The sequence below is a fragment of the Nicotiana tomentosiformis genome, chromosome 12 (assembly GCF_000390325.3).
Source record: "Nicotiana tomentosiformis chromosome 12, ASM39032v3, whole genome shotgun sequence".
NCBI classification, from domain to species: Eukaryota; Viridiplantae; Streptophyta; class Magnoliopsida; order Solanales; family Solanaceae; genus Nicotiana; species Nicotiana tomentosiformis.
Window position 1 is genome coordinate 131989067 of NC_090823.1, and position 19807 is coordinate 132008873.

At 38.1% G+C, this 19807-nt stretch overlaps 3 protein-coding genes across 6 annotated transcripts; 2 read left to right on the top strand and 1 right to left on the bottom strand.

The window, feature by feature from the left end:
• Positions 1-924: 924 nt before the first annotated feature.
• Positions 925-10465, top strand: LOC104091601 (inositol transporter 4-like). 4 transcript variants are annotated; one of them, XM_018769263.3, is made up of 5 exons: positions 925-1070; positions 2402-3024; positions 3169-3276; positions 3661-4269; positions 9867-10465. In XM_018769263.3, exons 2-5 carry the CDS (start codon positions 2482-2484, stop codon positions 10341-10343), a joined length of 1737 nt encoding a protein of 578 aa, XP_018624779.1. In that variant the 5' UTR covers positions 925-1070; positions 2402-2481; the 3' UTR covers positions 10344-10465. The 4 variants fall into 4 exon arrangements, with proteins under 4 accessions (XP_018624779.1, XP_009595263.1, XP_009595266.1 ...); XM_009596968.4 differs by having other exon boundaries at positions 938-1081; positions 2341-3024; XM_009596971.4 differs by having other exon boundaries at positions 967-1081.
• Positions 10466-11463: 998 nt separating this feature from the next.
• Positions 11464-15007, bottom strand: LOC104091600 (ADP-ribosylation factor 1-like). Its single transcript, XM_009596966.4, has 7 exons — positions 14704-15007; positions 13077-13234; positions 12604-12674; positions 12307-12426; positions 12073-12191; positions 11890-11971; positions 11464-11775 (listed from the first exon to the last, which is right to left on the bottom strand). Exons 2-7 carry the CDS (start codon positions 13222-13224, stop codon positions 11770-11772), a joined length of 546 nt encoding a protein of 181 aa, XP_009595261.1. The 5' UTR covers positions 13225-13234; positions 14704-15007; the 3' UTR covers positions 11464-11769.
• Positions 15008-16476: 1469 nt separating this feature from the next.
• LOC138903415 (uncharacterized) lies at positions 16477-16953 on the top strand. The gene has a single exon (XM_070191388.1). It carries the CDS (start codon positions 16477-16479, stop codon positions 16951-16953), a length of 477 nt encoding a protein of 158 aa, XP_070047489.1.
• The last annotated feature ends 2854 nt before the right edge of the window (positions 16954-19807 follow it).

Sequence of the window (19807 nt, forward strand, 5' to 3'; positions counted from 1 at the left end):
TCAGCAATTAACTCGGATTTCCCACGACAATAAACTTTTGTGAATTGTAAAAAAAAGTAGAAACAATTTTGCAATTGTTATATTCGTTTTGGAGCAGTACCAAGTATTTATAATATCTTTAGGAGTATGTTCAAAGATGTTTTTTACAACCTTTAGGAAGAGGCACTTTGCAGCAACCACTTTTTTTGAAAACAAACCGTTACCCTTTTAAATTTAAAATCTGTTATAATAATGTTTTGCATGAACCAAAAAAAAAACATTTTGATTAAATAAATCAATCTGATAGGGGACTGAAAATAGTATTAATTTCAGGCTATTTGCATTTGACCCAATGCTCATGTAACCAAGTGCCTACTTTTGACAATTTAATAATACTAAAAGTTATGCTGAATAGACCTTTTTAAAAATCACTATTTATATTTTGACTCTATTAGAATTCTTTTTTGAAAAATAGCCTCGTGTTAAAATTTTAAAAAACGCTCCTAGAATTTTGAAGCATCCGTCCGAGTATTGAAACACAAAGAAATTCTAACAATCACCAGAATTCTCACTTACAATTACTATATCTCAAACAAGTCGAGGTCTTAGCTATATGAATCCGCAAAAACCACTTTATTCCATCTAAACTCAATCTCATGCTAATAGTTTGCAATATAAAGTGATCAAATATAGGTCAATATTGCTACGTGAAACTAAATTTTATCCAATTTAAATCAAGCACGTAACTTGGATTATATATATCTTAAAACATCCAATCAGATCACGATAATTGAGTAATTCTTATTCCCCCTATGAATCTCCGCATTATAATCTGTGTAGGTAAACCTTAGATTTCCCGATATATCTGTGTGTAAAATGAGTAATAAGTGGTTGTCTAAAAAAATAAATATCCACAGTCGCTGGTTGTCTAGGCCATTGCAAAACCATTCTTTTCTTTTAATTTGTTCAAAATTAATGGCAATAATTTATTTTTGCTCAACGACCAGTCTTTAAATGGATATTATAAACAACCACAAGAAATTAGAAGCTTATATTCCTTCCCCTCTACCTTCATTTCTGAATCTCTTCATGTAAATATAAGGTTACTTTTTTCTCTTTGTAACCTTTTGTTTTTGATGCAGATTTTTAAACATTTGCATTTTCATACCTGTTAAAAAATTCAGCTAACGTCTTTCTATTAAGTTGGTTTTTCTCTTCAAAAGTAAATAGCTCAATGGTTATATATATGGTTTCATTTTTTTCTGTAATTCTGTATTATATATATATATATATATATGCTCCCTCCGTTCCAATTTATGTGAATTTGTTTGACTGCGCACAAAGTTTAAGAAAAAATGAAGACTTTTGGAATTTGTGGTCCTAAACAAGTCAAAAAAGCCCCCAGTATTTGAGTGGTTATAAAAACTTCTCATTAAGGGTAGAATTGTAAGTTTAAGCTAAATTATTACCAAATTTAGAAAGGGATCATTCTTTTTGGAACGGACCAAACAGGAAATAGGTTCACATAAACTGGAACAGATGGGTTATTTTTCTTTTTTTCTTTCTTTCTGTAATATTGGAGTTAGAGGCGGATGAGGATTTAAATTTGATAAATTCAATATTTGTGTTCTCATTATTGAACGCAACACAATCTTTTGTAATTATAGGTTCGTATTAATATTTTAGTGATTTTTTTAATAATATATATCTATGCTTCGTGTAAAAATTGTTGATTTTAACCGAACCCGTTGATTATATGTAGCGTCCGTCTCTTAATGATCTGAGATGAGCTTAAATGGAGCGATATGGATAGTGTGACAATTCATATAGCCAACCCCAAATTGCTTGGGATCGAGGCGTAGTTATTATTGATGGCGGGTGCAGTGTAGTCCCAACAAGTTTAATTAAACTCAGTATTTTTTACTCGGACCATAAATGCATATATGAAAAAGCACTAAAATTTTAATAAATGCTAGTTATGAACCCATAATTGCAAAAGTGCAATAGATTAAGTGCTGAGAATATAAATATTGAACCCATCGAATTTAAATCTTGATCGTCTCTGGTTATTGTAGTTGTAGTCGAGAGTTTTAATGTTAGTCTTGTATTCTATTATTGTTAGATCTTTTTAGTATTACTTGTTTCCTTTCGTTTCGTTTTCTTACTATCTTGTTGTTGTTACTGCATGGTGCTACTGCTTTTCTTTTCGTCTTTCGTGAGCATAGGGTCTATCGGAAACAACCTCTCTACCTTTAAGGTGGGGTAAGGTCTGCGTACACACTACCCTCCTCAGACCCCACTATTAGAATTACACTGAGTTTATTGTTGTTGTAATTCGCTCTACTTTTGTTTTTAATGCAGATTTATAAAGGTTGGAATATCTGTACCCTAAAAGGAATCCATTTACATCTTTCTTTTGTAGTTCAAGCAACAAGGAATTCACTTTTCCACAATAAAAACTACTATAGTGAGGAGATTGTTGAATGCAAATAAGTAAATAAAATGGTAGAGGGAGGAATAAACAAAGCAGATAAAACAGAATTCACAGAATGTTGGAGTGCAGTATGGAAAACTCCTTATATAATGAAGCTGGCTTTATCAGCTGGCATTGGTGGATTTCTTTTTGGTTATGACACTGGTGTTATTTCTGGTGCACTTCTTTACATAAGGGAAGATTTTAATGATGTCGACGAGAAAACATGGTTGCAAGAAACTATTGTTAGTATGGCTGTTGCTGGTGCAATCTTTGGTGCAGCCACTGGTGGTTGGCTTAATGATAAGTTTGGACGAAAACTCTCAATTCTCATTGCTGATGTCCTCTTCTTTGCTGGTGCAATAATTATGGCTGTTGCCCCGGCGCCTTGGGTGATAATTCTTGGAAGGATATTCGTCGGTTTGGGAGTTGGAATGGCTTCAATGACTGCTCCTCTTTATATATCAGAAGCTTCTCCTCATAAGATCAGAGGTGCACTTGTTAGCACAAATGGTTTCCTCATTACAGGAGGACAATTCATTTCATATCTAATCAATCTTGCCTTCACTCATGTAATTGCTATAACTTTTTATTTCACTATCTTTTCCTTTTGATATGTACTAAATGCATTAGATGCCTGGGCAACTGCATCGATCTCGTTCCAACTTCTCTTGTGTTTTTGAGAACCATTGTAAATAATGTCTAACTTGTTTCAGGTGAAAGGAACGTGGCGTTGGATGCTTGGCATTGCTGGACTTCCGGCAGTTATTCAGTTTTTGCTCATGATCACCCTTCCTGAGTCTCCAAGATGGCTTTACAGAAAGGTACTTGATCGATTGACCAATTGTATAAACTCTACTGCAATGAAATTGATGTAGTAACAATGCTTGATTGATACATAGAATCTAAAGTTACGTACACTAATAAATGAAATGATTGTGTAATTATACAGTATGTGAATAGAACTTAAGCTCTTGCTAAACATTAAAGAAAAATGGATGAGGCCAAGGAAATGTTGGCGAAAATTTATGTACTAGTGATGTTTGATTAGTATATATTCGGGAAAAGTGGACGAGGCCAAGAAATCTTAGCGAAAATTTATGTACTAGTGACGTTTGATTGGTATATATTAGGGAAAAGTGGAAGTACACCAAGGAAATATTGGTGAAATTTATGTACTAATGATGTTTGATTGGTATATATATCAGGGGAAAGTGGACGAGGCGAAGGAAATCTTGGCGAAAATTTACTCAGCAGAGGAAGTAGAAGAGGAAATGCAGGCAATGAAGAAATCAATTGAAGAAGAAAAGGCGATTGAAGGTTCCATCGGAAGTAGCACATTTACTCAAATTAAGAAAGCATTTGGAAATACAGCATGTAGAAGAGCACTCTATGCAGGAATCTGTGTTCAAGTGGCTCAACAATTTGTCGGTATCAACACTGTCATGTATTACAGTCCAACTATCATCCAATTTGCTGGATTTGCATCCAATAGAACTGCTGTCGCACTATCACTTATCACTTCTGGTCTCAATGCTGTTGGCTCCATAGTTAGTGTGGCGTTTGTCGACAAATATGGTAGGAGGAGACTCATGATTATCTCTATGTTGGGTATTATTTCTTGTCTCGTTGTGTTGTCCGTTGTCTTCTTCCAAGCGTCCGCTCATGCACCAGCAATCAGCAGCAATGAATCTGCCCATTTTGGCAATGCTACTTGTAAGGCCTATGCCAATTCCCCTAATCCATCCTCCTGGAATTGCATGAAATGCTTGGCTAAGGAAGCTGATTGTGGATTTTGTTCAAATACCAATGACCTGGTAAGTCAGCAATAAAATCTATCTTGGAATCTATAACTTATTCAACTAGTAGTTTTGAGTATCTTAGAATTGAGTCCTAGATGCATGTGACTTGTAGGATATTATGTGGCTAGATTCATGATTTGTGCAAGTATCCAGGTGGCTAAATTATAGGCAAACTTAAACATTAGGGGTAATTTCAGAGACATGTTTAGGTCATATGCTAAGATTCATGTAACTAGAGGCCGATCCAGGATTTAAACTATATGAGTTCAACTTTTAAGATTTTTTGCACTGAACCCATTATTTTTAAAGTTATTTACTATTTGTTGCAATATTTGTGAATTTTTACACATAAATTTATGTTCCGCGTCGAAAATACTGGGTTCAGATGAATCCGGTACCTTAATGGTGGATCCGCCCCTGCATGTAACTAGAGTCTACAAGTGAGGGGAACTTGCACTAGGAGATGTACATGTAGAGATACCCCGATATGGAATGAAGGGTTAGTCACATAAAATATGCAGATTGAAGAAAGCCATATACAGATTGAAGCAATCCCTGATGGTGTGGTTTGAGAAATTCTAGGTGTGGCGCGATGATGATGGCTGATGAGTATATAAATCAATAAAGAGTAGAAAAAGTAAATGAGTAGATAAATTAGATATGTACGGAATAGATAGAACCTTTGGGAGGTACTCTCGTTCTTCTTTACTATAGCAGTTTTAGATTTTGAAAGTTATAATTACTGAGCAAGATGAAACAAAAGAAAGATGATTTTATTGAATGACTATAAACTCAATATATACACAAGCCTATAACAGAATTACTGAGATAGTATTCCTTCTATAGTAGAACAAACCAGAAATCAAGGAACTAAATAACAAACTCCTATAATATTGGAAACAAGATAAATTTAAAATATAAGCTACAGTAAATTACAATTAACAACAGTAAATACTATTATGTGCTAATACACCCCCCTCAAGTAAGTTAGATGGTGTGCAACAATACCTAGCTTGGACAAATGACGATGGAATGACTCTTTTGGAAGTGGCTTGGTGAGAGCATCAGCCAATTGGTCGGAACTAGGAATGTGCTTGAAAATAAGACGCTTATCATGAACCTGTTGGCGAACATAGTGGAAATCAACAGCTATATGCTTCATGCGGCTGTGAAGAATATTGTTCTCACATAAATAGGTGACACCGAGGTTGTCACAAAAGATTGTTGGAGGTGTGGAGATATTCACATGAAGTTCTCTGAGAAGATTTTTGACCCAAGTGATCTCATCAACAGCACTAGCAACAGCCCGGTATTCTGCTTCAGTGGATGAGCGAGCAATAGTGCGTTGTTTTTTTGAGGACCAACTAACTGGAGTAAGGCCAAGAAATATAATATAACCAGTGGTGGAACTTCGATCAATAAGGTTGCCGGCCCAGTCAGCATCAGAAAAAACAGAGAGATTAAGACTTGTGGTAGGAGATATTTGAAGGCCATAGTTAGCAGTACTTTTGAGATAACGAATGAGTCGCTTGACAGCCTTCCAATGAGTTTCAGATGGAGCATGCATGAATTGAGACAATTTGTTCACCGAGTAAGAAACATCAGGCCTGGTAAAAGACAAGTATTGCAACTTGCCAATTACTTTCCTATATTCTGTAGCGTCATGAGATGGAGTACCATCATTTAGCAACAGACTTTGAGAAGAACTCATGGGCGTGGAAACACCTTTGCAGTCCTGCATCAGAAGGTCATGGAGAAGATCTGAAACATACTTTGCTTGTGAGAGAAATAGGCCTTTGGCATTTCGATGAACCTCAACTCCAAGAAAGTAGGATAAAGGGCCAAGATCTTTAAGTGAAAAATGGGAGGCCAATGAAGAGATAACCTGATGAACCATTAAAGAAATATTTCCTGTAAGGATGATGTCGTCTACGTAGACCAAAATATACACAACACTATTAGAGTCACGCCGAACAAAGAGAGATGGGTCCGAGTGAGACTTAACAAACCCCATATAGAAAAGATAGGTTGTCAGTTTATTGTACCAAGCGCGAGGGGCTTGCTTGAGACCATAAATGGCTTTACGCAAACGACAAACATGTGAGGGATAAGCTGCATTCTCAAATCCAAGTGGTTGGTTCATGAAAACCTCTTCTTCAAGTATGCCTTGTAAAAAAGCATTGTTGACGTCTAACTGATGTAAGACCCAATTTCGCTGAACTGCAAGTGAAAGAACAACACGAATAGTTGTGGGTTTGACAACCGGACTGAACGTGCAGTGATAGTCAAGACCCGGTCGCTGAGTAAACCCCTTGGCAACCAGACGAGCTTTGTACTTGTCAATCGAACCATCTGCCTTCTTTTTGATCCTGTAAATCCACTTGCAATTAACAACATTCTTATTAGAATCTCGAGGAACTAACTCCCAGGTTTGATTCTGAATTAACGCATCAAATTCAGCTTTCATAGCTGACCTCCACTCTGGGTGCTTTTGAGCCTGCTTGAAGGTATGAGGGGTAACATCAGCAGGAAGTTGGACAAGGTAATTGAATGGTTTCTTGGGATAGAAAATATTGTTCTGTGATCATGTCGTTGGACGGGTTGAATGAGGAGGTGGAGGCGGGGGCAGAGGCAGAGAAGGAGAAGTATGTGGAGGTGGTGAATGAGAGGGCAAGTTTGTTGGTTGTGCAGGAGAAGTTGTACAAGTAGGTGGTAGGTTTTGGTTTTTGTTTCTACGTTGGTAGGTGATAATACGGGGAGTTGGATTATTTGCAGGGATAAGGGACTGAGGTTGCTGCAAAGAAGCAGGGAAAGGACAAGGCAGAGAAAGTGAATTACCTGAACCCGTGGAATGCGCATGATTCTGGCCAGAGGAGACGGACTCACTAGTTTGGCCACTGGTACAATTATCTCGAACTAGTAGAGGAGAAGGAAGTGGAGAAATATGAGGAGTTTGAATTGGAGAATGAGTAGGAGTGTTATCAGAAACCTCCCACATTGGTGTAAAAGACTTATCTTTTAACTGCGAGAATATTGTTTGAAACGGAAAAATATTTTCAAAAAATTTTACATATCTTGAGATATAAAGTTTAGATTTAGTGGGATCAAAACATTGGTGTGCATAATGAACCTGAGAAAAACCTAAATAGACACATGGAGTTGACCTAGGCTCAAGTTTATGTTTAGTGTAAGGTTTAAGCCATGGATAACATAGACAACCAAAAGTTCTAAGTGAATCATAACTGGGTGTGACACCAAATAATTTTTCAAATGGTGATTTATTGTTTAGAAGTTGTGTGGGGAGTCGATTAATTAGATAGACAGCGTGTTGACAAGCGAACGACCAAAAATTTAAAGGTAAGGATGCCTCATGTAAAAGAGTTTTGGCAGTTTCAACAATGTGCCGATGACGACGCTCAGCTATGGCCACTCTTTGTGGTGTATAAGGAGGTGATACAAGGTGTTCGATTCCGTTTGAATTGAGATATGTATTAAGACCTTTGTATTCACCTCCTCCATCAGTATAAAGAAAGACAATTTTCTTTTTGAAAAAGTTTTCCACTAAGGGATGAAACTTGAAAAAAATGTCCAGCACTTCATGTTTATTTTTAAGAGTGTACAACCAAATATATTTGGTGTACTGGTCAATAAAGATACAGTAATATCATTTTTTATCAATGAAAAAGACGGGTGATGGACCCCATAAGTCACTAAAAAGAATCTGTAGTAGAGCAGTACTAATTAGAGACAAACAATTGAATGGAAAACGTTGAACTTTATTTGAACAACAAGAATTACATAAAGTAAACTTGTCTGTTGATGAAACTGGTAGAGAAAATCTATTCAAAACAAAGTTCAAGATTTTTGAGTGGGGATGGCCAAGGCGACGATGCCAGATTTGACGAGGAATCTTTGTAGAGGCAAGTTGAACAGTAGGCTTATTAACAGTGAAGTTGGGCCATTCATAGAGTCCGTTCCTATTCCGACCAGATACCAGCGGAGTCCTCGTTTTCAAGTCCTTCACAGAGAAAAAAAATGGAAAAAATTCAATTGAGGTCAAATTATCTTGACAAAATTTTGACACAGAGACAATGTTTTGTTTGATAGCAGGTGCGCACAAAGTATCAGTTAGTTTGAAAGCATTATTTGATGCAACTAATTCAGTAGAACCAAGGTGAGTAATTGGGATTTTTTTACCATCGCCCATAGCTATTCCTTCTGGACCATTATATTCTTCAAGATTAGTAGGCTCTGTGGTGACATGATGAGTAGCACCGGAGTCAACAATCCATTGGTTGGGTGCAGCTTGCATACCTGAAAGAAAATTTGCCTTTGCCTCTAAATGATTATGAGACTGTAACCTACAAACATTTGCAGTGTGACCTTGTCTATTGCATAACTGACAGCGAACAGAGTTATTGATGTAACGTCCTTGAGAAGGCGCATTAGTACGATTGTTGTAATGCCATTGTGAGTTGTTGTTGGGTCGACGAGCACTGCGATTATTGGAATTGGTGGATCTGTTGTGAGTTACCATAGCAGCAGTAATTGGTGTTGTTTCCTTCTTCATTTCTTCATGTTTGAGAAAGAGCTCATGATCAATCAGTTTGGCATATAGCTCCTCATAAGAGATGATGGAATCTCTTGCAAGGATTGCAGCGGAAATCTCACGAAAATCTGGCCCTAGGCCACTCAGAATTTTCACAATCAACTCATCATTAGAGATTGAAGCACCAGCAGTGGCAAGCTCTTTGCAGAGAGAGCGCACTTCATGGAGATATTCGGCGACTGGGCGAGAGTCCTTGGACAGTCGTGCAAGTTGATCGCGAAGGCTAAAGACTCGCGTTTGGGACTTGTTGGCATAAGCCATATGGAGCGAGTCCCAGGCAAGTTTAGCAGTGGAGGCAGCAGCCACAGTTGCGGCTATTGTTGAATCGACAGAAGCCATTATGGCATTCTGGATCAACTGATCTTGACGGAACCAAATGTTGTAGTTTGGATTCTCCACTTGCCTATCATTTTGTGTGATAGTTGTCGAAGGAGTGGGAGAAGAACCGTCAAGATGACCGAACAGATTGTGCCCACGCATGAGCATGGAATTCTGGGCTTTCCATGTCGCAAAGTTATGGCTGCCAACAAGCTTTATTGGCAGCTGCGACACAGGATTGAACTGAATAATAACACTAGAGTTGCTGCTAGTGGAGTCAGCATTTGTTATATTGAGGGCCATTTTAAGTGCGTGTCGGTGGTGGTAGTCAGAAGATCGGAAAAAAAGCTCGTGAGAGTCTAGGAGACTGCTCTGATACCATATAATTACTGAGCAAGATGAAACAAAAGAAAGATGATTTTATTGAATGACTATAAACTCAATATATACACAAGCCTATAACAGAGTTACTGAGATAGTATTCCTTCTATAGTGGAACAAACCAGAAATCAAGGAACTAAATAACAAATTCCTATAATATTGGAAACAAGATAAATTTAAAATATAAGCTACAGTAAATTATAATTAACAACAGTAAATACTATTATGTGCTAATAAAAGTCGCTCTCTTACAAGTGCTTGTCTATCCTGTTCTACTAACATAACTATTTGTTTTAATACGCAGTATGCTCCTGGAGCATGTATAGCAAAAACAGATGCACTAGAAGGAGCTTGCAAAGCAGAGAAACGCGTTTGGTACACGAAAGGTTGTCCAAGCAAGTTCGGATTCTTAGCAGTCATTTTTCTCGGATTATACATCATAGTGTACTCCCCAGGTATGGGAACAATACCATGGGTTATCAACTCTGAGATTTACCCCTTAAGATTCCGCGGAATAGGTGGAGGCATTGCTGCTGTTTCCAACTGGACTTCAAATCTAATTGTTAGCTTAACATTCTTGACATTAACTGAACATCTTGGTTCCTCTGGCACGTTCCTCCTATTCGCGGGGTTTTCACTTCTTGGACTCGTCGCCATCTTCTTCCTTGTTCCTGAAACCAAAGGCTTGCAATTCGAGGAAGTCGAGAAAGTATTGCAGAAAGGTTATTCTCCCTTTAGAAAGAACACTACCACTAAAGATACCTCTGATCATAAAAACTGATATTCATAGAGTAGAGCATTTTTTTACCTTCCTTATTTATATATGTCATTGTGTACATACACACATATATTAATTTGTAATCAAACTGAGAAATAAAAGAACTTCTGTACTCATTGTCATTCCATTCATTTTTGACCTAGTAAAAAATAAAAACCATTGATGTTGCAAAAGTGATGACAAGTGTTTCATCATTTGAAACCGACTATACTTTGCAAAACTGAGATAAGACAGTTTAAGAATACATTCTAAATATGGAAATATTCCATGTCTATTCCATTTAGTATGTTTTTAAAATGTTAAAAGCCACTTTTACTGTGTTTTGGTACCCTGCACACATTCTCCATTTTTATTCTTTACCTTGTGTATGTACATTTTACGTTGTCTAATATAGATGGAAACATTGCATAGTGTGATGTTTTGATTAGAGTTGCATCAAAAGGCGATGAGATGAGTCACAACCAGTACTTTTAACATAGTCAAACACAAATCAAAAGCTGGAGAGAACACACATTCAAGTAATTTCCAAAAGGTAAACTTTGTAGCAATCATCTCCTAAACAAACACAACCAATTGATTTAGATTTAGCTTAACAAATTGAATCAGCTGGCGAGCTCATTTTAAATGGTACTAGTACGAGAATACACGATGAACGAGATGAAGAAAAATTATAATAGTTAGAGAAAGAAGCCAAGAAAAGTAGAGACTTATGGTTGATCTTCAATATCTCACAATGGACAAGGAAAAAGAACAAAACTTTACCAAGTTTATCAACGATCCAAGCAAGTATTGCGAGTTAATTGAGAACACAAAAAAGGAAGTTAGACATAAGTCTCTAACTTAGGAAAACCTAGAGAATAGTAGGATTATTGCATGCAGAAATACAGAAATGGTAAACAAGTAACTGATTGGAATTATGAATCTAAGCGCAGAGTTCTTTGCTAAACTCATTCTCATAGTCAATCACACTAAGCTAATATTCATCTTCTTTTACGTTGATTTTCTGGCAAACAGTCGTAAGGATACCTGCAAATTGCAATCGCAAAATTCAAGTGTTTGCTTTACTGAGCTTTGCTTTCTTTGTGTAACAGTCGCAGTATCAAATATAACAAAGACATCAAGATGGTTAAAGTAGCTCCAATAGGATACAAAAGCCAATATTGTACTAAATATGTTTACATCACAAATGTGCACATCCAGCAATGTGGTAGCTGACCCACAAGTATTGTTGACAATGAGATGTCATTAATAAGAAAACCAAAAATGAAAGAAAGGCGGGTGATTTTCAGAGTTTAATCACTTCTATGACCACAGATATGAAACAGAAGTCTAAACCACCAAACTAAGAGATAATGATAAAAGCTATGGTGTTTAACGTCTGTACTCCAAATTAAGGAACGTGGGCTGGAGTGCAACCTCGTGGGATGCCCTATGCCTGAAATTGGACCAGAAAGGATAAAATTAGAAATGTGAAAAGAAAAGCCGGCAAGATGGTGAAGGCAAGGGGTTCGACTGCCAAGGTGTAGGGTGACACAATCTTAACACATACCTTGTTTGAAATATTGTTCGAAAGCCAATCTAGTCCTTCGTACAACCCTTCTCCAGAAGTGGCACACGTACTTTGGATATACCTGAGAGAAAGAAGGAGAAAGCATTAGATGACAGTCCTACCTTATGCGCTCCTTGCTAGTTAGGACCAGACTGCACAAATGGCGGTATCAATGTATTTTACCAGTGTCGTTGTCGAAGAGAATGAAGGCCAAGCTTATCGGTGATTTCAGCTGCATTCATTGCATTTGGAAGATCTTGTTTGTTTGCAAAAACAAGCAACACAGCCTCTCTTAATTCATCCTGCATAGAAATGAAATGAGGATTCAAGACCGCTATGCTACATCCTAGGTTTATTAGTCATATGTCTAATTTAAGAAAGATTCCTCTAACTTCACTTTCTAAATGTTGATAGTACCTCATTTAACATCCTATGAAGCTCATCCCTTGCCTCAACTACACGGTCTCGGTCATTGCTGTCAACGACAAAGATGAGACCTTGAGTATTCTGGAAATAATGCCTCCATAGTGGTCGAATCTGCAAGCAGATCATAAAGAAGTAAACAAATCTGTATTACTTTTCAACTCTTTCAAGAATCAACCTGTTGCATAAACTTTAACTCCGTGTTTCTTGAACCGAAAGAATATGGAGAATTACAAGGTTCCAGATGAAGTTTTGTCTAAAAAGCTATCATGACAGTAGAATTTCTTGTACCTTGTCTTGACCTCCAACATCCCACACGGTAAAGCTGATGTTCTTGTATTCAACAGTCTCCACGTTGAAGCCTACCGATAGAAAAGTACATTGTTGAAAAGAACAATTGCATAGCAAAAACTGACAAACTCAGCATGATCAAAGAAGGAACTTCAGCTATACGCATAGGACAAACATTTGATGAATATGCATAGCCAAAACTGCAGCCATCAAAAGTTATTTAATCCCATAGAGATACGATACTGAATCCCAAAAGATTACATAATTTTCCCATTCAAAACACATGCTGATGCAAATGATCTCAAGGGATTTTGCAAGACTTCGAGGCATTTTCACCTACCAATCTTTTTGGCTATACAGATCAACATAATTTACTTTCAAGTAGTATATCCCAGAATAAAGTCAAAAATTATATACCATTGTAAGCTGCAACTCATGAGATGAAAAGAAATCAGAATTCATAGAAAGCGTACCAATAGTAGGGATAGTGGTAACAATTTCCCCCAACTTGAGCTTGTAGAGAATTGTGGTTTTACCAGCAGCATCAAGACCAACCATAAGAATACGCATTTCTTTCTTAGCAAAGAGGCGACTGAAAAGTTTGCCGAAAGACAGCCCCATCTCTGTATAACTGAAGAATACAAGAAATTCTCAAGAAATCAGAAGGATCAATCCAGAAAATCCACTAGGTCTGCTCATCATGAATATAGGAATGCAACTAATATCCAAAGAGAACAAATAGAGAAGGAAAATTCCTCTGTTGCGTGTGGCTTTTGCAGTAAGCTTCATTTTGTATTTTGTTGTACATTCATGCAGAAAACCGGTCTTTAATTAGGCTGTTTCATGTTTTCATACTGTAGTTCTGTCACTTCTCTATCGAGTCAAATACTGACGTATAAAGAATTGCAATCTCAAAGTCATGTATAAGAAATCCCCAAGGTAGGACACATGAATAGTTCATTTTTGTGGAACACAGCCACATTTCAACTCTTCAAATAAAATTGGAAGACCTGGTCGTGTTCATGTTATCCTTATCAATCCCCAGACAAACTCATTAGAAGCACTATTTAGGGACTGATATTCTTAGAAACCAATATAAATGTCATATTTAGACAGGAAATGACAATTTTAAAATATTGTAAACTTTAATAACCACACTGTACATCCAGCAGAATTTAAATCAAAACTCTGCACAGCATTGACCGTGTAAATATCATTTTACAGCTCTCTATTTCTAGAGCTGTTCGAAATAGCATTTCACTAATATGTGAAGACGTAGAGTCAGAACCAATCATGGGTGCAGAATGTCAATAAACCTCTATGATGATTGATGACTGATGCAGACAAAATATATCTCAAAAGATTTTCATGTGTGTGTGCATATATTTCTTTTGTGAACAATGATTGCGCAGGAACCAGATGCAAGGAAGAGAGTTCAATTGAATATTGTTGGAAATTTATACGGCATAAATAGGGTAAAAATATATTTTTTATACATATATGAAATTTTGAATCCCCTTAACATAAGAGAAATGCAAGTTCAAATATCAGAAGTGGCATTTATGGATTTTTTCTGAATCCGCTTATCAGAATTCCTGGCTCTGCACTCCCACTACCCAAGATACTTCTGCAATTGGTGAAAAGTATATTGAATAATGATCATATCAGGATATAAATCAAACATAAGCGGAAAACATATTGTGACCTTATTCCTTAGCAGTTCAATTCCAACCAGCCTCCAACAAATTTCATTATTGTTGCTGATTTGTTATTCATATTCTAGAAATAGCACCGACTAGCCTCTTTTTAATCCTATGTTTGAAAAATAGCCACTGTTTTGGAGTTTCAAATTATACAAGTGAAACTCAAAACTCCAGGACAACAGTTATTTGTCAATTACAGGAGCTGAAAAGTTGCTATTTGTGAATTTTTTATATTTGCTAAACAAATCCAAAACCAGAAAATCCATCGATCTATTAACGAATTTTCTATAAGCACCGGAATAACATCTAGAAATCAGCAAATTAAGAGCAAATATAAGGTAGATCTACACGCGCATGTATGTAAAATGTCTACGACGAAGAGACGAAAATGGCTTACCGGAGATCGGAGATCGGAGAATTGAGTGCGTAGATCTAGAAATGGAGCTGTCCTTTAGCCGCGTTTCCCTCTGCTCTGGCACGGAAAGAGAGATAATTAAGTTGAGAGGGACTCCTTTTATATATGTCTATTTCTATTTGTGGGAACTGAGAACCTAAAGAGATCTTATTTTGGCGTTTGCTTATTGGTTCACGTTGTTATTAATTCCGTTAAAATTGTAGCGTTGTAGACAAGCACTTTGGGAAATGTAGAAGCTTGGGGATTGATGCTGATTGCTGGCTTGTCAGTGGCCAATCACGAGATTGACAAATAAGTTATTATTCTTACTTTAAATACAATATTTATTTTGATTGTTACTTAAATTTTATTGTATCGTATCGTTAAATCTATCGTTACATAACGACGAAAGGTGTCACTTTATGGAACGATAAATTTGGTGCGGTGACATCGTTTTCTTACTTTTTCTCTCATCTTGCCCTTCATTATTATTAAATAATCATATTTTATCGTTTACCCTACTTTTTCTATATAATAATTCTACTATGTATCCTATTTTTTCTTAATAATGTTACAAGTTTATTCTTCATATTGTTGGTGCGCGACATCATGAAACGACGACAAACGATACAATCTATCCAAACGTTGTATTCATCAAACAATACAGTATAATACAATACAATACATTATGAAACGATATGTAACAACAATCCAAACAAGTTGTAAAAAATTTTAATCTTTTTTTGGGGCACATATTCAGCTTACCGATGATGTAAACTTTGATAGGAGATTGTTGATATCCAGAACTGTTTCTTTTCTTTCTTTCTTTTTTGTTATTGATGTTACTGCTTTTTTTCCATGACTTCCCCACTATTATATTTCTTGAATTTGTTATTGTTATTGTGTTTTTATTAAAAAAAATGTTCAATGTGATCCTACATGCTCCCTCCGTTCCTACTATTATATGTGGTTATAAGATTTTTGAACGGGGGGTGGGGCGGGAGGTAGGGCAGGGTTTAGGGGTGGGGCGGGAGGCAAGGGAGGTAAAGGGAACAAGAGTGTCTGTAGGTTGAGAATTGGGTCATGGAACGTAGGTACATTGACGGGTAAATTTATAGAGTTGGTGAAGATCCTCCAGAAGAGGAGGGTCAATATAGCGTGTGTCCATGAGACAAGGTGGGTAGGGTCGAGGGCGAGGGACGTGGACGGGTATAAACTTTGGTACTCAGGAGTCCAGAAAGGTAAGAATGGAGTGGGCATCTTGGTGGATAGGGAACTTAGAGAATCTGTGGTTGAGGTTAGACGAGTGAATGATAGATTGATGGCTATTAAGTTGGTGGTTGGAGAGTGCACCCTAAACATCGTTAGCGCCTATACGCCGCATGTGGGCCTAGACGAGGAGGTTAAACGGCGCTTCTGGGAAGGGTTAGATGAGATTGTGCGTCAGGTTCCGCCTTCTGAGAAGTTATTCATGGGAAGAGATTTCAATGGGCATATTGGGTCGACCGCAGGTGGTTATGGCGAGGTGCTTGGAGGCTTTGGTTTTGGGGAGAGGAACGGAGGAGGTACATCATTGTTGGACTTCGCTAAGGCTTTTGGGTTGGTGATTGCGAACTCTAGCTTTCAAAAGAGGGAGGGGCATTTGGTTACTTTTCAAAATGCGGTGGCGAAGACCCAGATTGACTATCTCCTCCTCAAGGATGTGACATAGGGTTGTGCAAGGATTGCAATGTGATTCCGGGTAAGATACTCGCGACGCAGCATAGGCTCTTGGTGATGGACGTTGGTATTATGTTAAAGAGGAAGAAAATGTCTACTCGAGGAAGACCGAGAATCAGGTGGGGAGCCTTAACTAAGGATAAAGCCCAAGCATTGGAGGGGCAGTTGTCGGCTATGGGAGCTTGGAGGAGCAGTGGTGACGCGAGCATTATGTGGTCAACGACAGCAGACTGTATTAGGGAGGCTGCGAGAGAGGTGTTAGGGGTCTCGACGGGCGTCTCTGGTGGGCATAAAGGAGACTGGTGGTGGAATGAAGTGGTCCAAGGTAAAGTGAAAGCAAAGAATGCGGCGTACCTGAAGTTAGTGAGGAGCATAGGTGAGGAGGAGAGGCGAGTGTGCATGGATAGGTATAAGGAAACTAGGAATGAGGCTAAGCTGGCACTCACAAAGGCTAAGACTGTGGCTTATAGTCGTATGTACGAGGAATTGGGGGAAAAGGTGGAGAGAATAAGTTATTCCGGCTGGCCAAGTTGAGAGAGAGGAAGGCTCGGGATTTGGACCAAGTGAGATGCATCAAGGACGAAGATGGTAGAGTATTGATGGAAGATGCCCAGATTAAGAGGAGATGGCAGACTTACTTTCATAAACTTCTGAATGAAGAAGGGGATCGAGATATTGTGCTAGGCGAATTGGAGCATTCCGAGAGTCACCGTGACTTTGGGTATTGCAGGCGTATCGAGGTTGAGGAGATCATGAGAGCTATGCGTAAGATGAGTAGGGGCAGAGCGACCGGGACAGATGAGATTTTCGATGGAATTTTGGAAGTGTGTGGGGATAGCAGGTTTGGAGTGGTTGACTAGGTTGTTTAATATTATTTTTAAGGGGAAAAGGATGCCGGATGAGTAGAGGTAGAGTACGGTGGTTCCATTGTATAAGAACAAAGGTGATATCCAGAGTTGTAACAATTATAGAGGTATCAAATTACTGAGTCATACCATGAAAGTGTGGGAGAGGGTGGTTGAAGCGAGGGTGAGGATGATAGTGTCTGTATCCGACAACCAGTTCGGGTTCATGCCGGGTCGTTCGACTACAGAAGCTATACACCTTGTTAGAAGTTTGGTGGAACTATACAGAGAGAGGAAGACGGATCTGCACATGGTGTTTATTGACATAGAGAAAGCGTATGACAAGGTTCCTAGAGAAATTCTCTAGAGATGCCTGGAGGCAAAAGGTGTGTCGGTTCCCTACATTATGACGATTAAGGACATGTATGATGGGGTTAAGACTCGGGTTAGGACAGTAGGAGGCGACTCTAAGCATTTTCCGATTGTAATGAGGTTACACCAAGGTTCTGCGCTCAGTCCATTCTTATTCGCCCTGGTGATGGACGCGTCAACACACCATATTCAAGGGAATGTGCCATGGTGCATGCTATTCGCCGATGACATAGTTTCTGATTGATGAGTCGCGAGCGGATGTTAACGAGAGGCTGGAGGTTTGGAGACAGGCTCTTGAGTCTAAGGGTTTCAAGCTGAGCATGACGAAGATGGAATACCTGGAGTGTAAGTTCAACGATGAGCCAGTGGAAGTGGGCGTGGATGTGAGGCTTGATTCGCAGGTCATCCCGAGTAGAGGCAGCTTCAAGTACCTTGGTTCGGTTATCCAGGGAGGGGGGGAGGGAATCGACGAGGATGTCACACACCGTATCGGGGTAGGATGGATAAATTGGAGGTTAGCATCTGGAGTCCTATGTGACAAGAGAGTGCCACTGATACTCAAAGGTAAGTTTTATAAAACGGTGGTTAGACCAGCCATATTGTATAGGGCTGAGTGTTGGCCCGTTAAGAACTTACATATCCAGAAGATGAAAGTAGTAGGAATGAGGATGTTGCGGTGGATGTGCGGGCACACTAGGATAGATAAGATTAGGAATGATGATATTCGGGAGAAGGTGCATGTGGCTCCCATTGACGACAAGATGCGGGAAGCGAGGCTTAGATGGTTCGGACATGTTCAGAGGAGAAGCCCAGATGCTCCGGTACGGAGGTGTGAGCAGCTGGTTACGGAGGGCACGCTAAGAGGTAGATGGCGGCCTAAGAAGTATTGGGGAGAGGTGATCAGGCAGGATATGGCGAGGCTCCAGATTTTCGAGGATATGACACTTGATAGGAAGATGTGGAGGTCGAGTATTAGGGTTGTAGGTTAGGAGGTAGCTGAGTCGTGCCTTACTTCGTAATATGGTGGGACTAGCCATGTAGGGTTTTTGTTTAAGATAACTAGTGAGAATGTTGTGGCTGACTATTTCGCTTTTCAGTGCAGGTCCTATTTACTAGCTATCGCTTTTGCTTTACATCTTTCTTCTAGATTTTATGGTGTTCCTATTTTTCTTATGACTGTTGTGGTGATACTAATATTTACTAATATTGTCTCCCTTTACTTTGCATCTTTCTTCTGGATTTCATGGTGTTCATATTTATCATATGATTGTTGTTGTGATACTAATATTGTCTTCTTTTTGCCATTTTGTCTTTTTTTTTTAAAGCCGAGGGTCTTTCGGAAATAGCCTCTCTACTCTTTCGGGGTAGGGGTAAGGTGTGCGCACACACTACCCTCCCCAGATCCCATTAGTGAGATTTTACTGGGTTGTTATTGTTGTTGTAAATATATCATAACATATTGCGTCCATAGAAGTGAGTTATACTTACAGTTAGGGGTAGCAAACATGCGGGTACAGTCAAGTACGAGCGGATAAAAAAATGGGCAATGCAAAAACAGATAAATTATCCAACCTGACACATATTTAATACAGACAGAAAATGGATTAACCCATATTATATATGATTTTTTGAATATGATCACTTTTGGGAGAATTCTTAGTCTCCCAAGCTTGAGAAACACTCAATTTGAGTCTTTACAAATGTAAAAGTAAACTCATTAGTTATCAATTGGTTATCTATTTTCTAAGTGGATAAATATAGTTCTTATCTATATTTGACCCGTTTTAAAAAAAATATACTATCAAACACATTTTTACTGGATAATATGGGTAGATAACCACTTTTAATCTATTTTACCACCACCACTTACAATGTCGATTAGTAAAACAAATAAATAAAATTTGGAATACTTGTGTGAATATGAATTAGAGATGACATTATAGAACTTGCAAAGCGACATATCCTTACGCTATCCATTAATGAAACGCGTGAATATGAATTAGAATCCTCAGGAGTGTACTTGTATTTGTCTTCACTTTTGTAGATTAAAAATATTTTTGAAAGAAAAAGTATTCGAAATAAAAAATATTACTGAAAGCAAAAGTATTCCAAATAAAAAAAGCATTAAAATAATGAAATGTGGGGTTTGCCCATAACTCATAAATTTAGAA

Bases quoted from the DNA above. Each gene is read 5' to 3' on its own strand.
- LOC104091601 (XM_018769263.3), top strand. From the start codon at position 2,482: ATGGTAGAGGGAGGAATAAACAAAGCAGATAAAACAGAATTCACAGAA. The intron at 3,025-3,168 runs GTAATTGCTATA...AACTTGTTTCAG, and splicing joins TCAATCTTGCCTTCACTCAT to GTGAAAGGAACGTGGCGTTG. The intron at 3,277-3,660 runs GTACTTGATCGA...TATATATATCAG, and splicing joins CAAGATGGCTTTACAGAAAG to GGGAAAGTGGACGAGGCGAA.
- LOC104091600 (XM_009596966.4), bottom strand. From the start codon at position 13,224: ATGGGGCTGTCTTTCGGCAAACTTTTCAGTCGCCTCTTTGCTAAGAAA. The intron at 12,675-13,076 runs GTACGCTTTCTA...TTCTATCGGTAG, and splicing joins TACCACTATCCCTACTATTG to GCTTCAACGTGGAGACTGTT. The intron at 12,427-12,603 runs GTACAAGAAATT...ATCTGCTTGCAG, and splicing joins ATGTTGGAGGTCAAGACAAG to ATTCGACCACTATGGAGGCA.
- LOC138903415 (XM_070191388.1), top strand. From the start codon at position 16,477: ATGGACGTTGGTATTATGTTAAAGAGGAAGAAAATGTCTACTCGAGGA.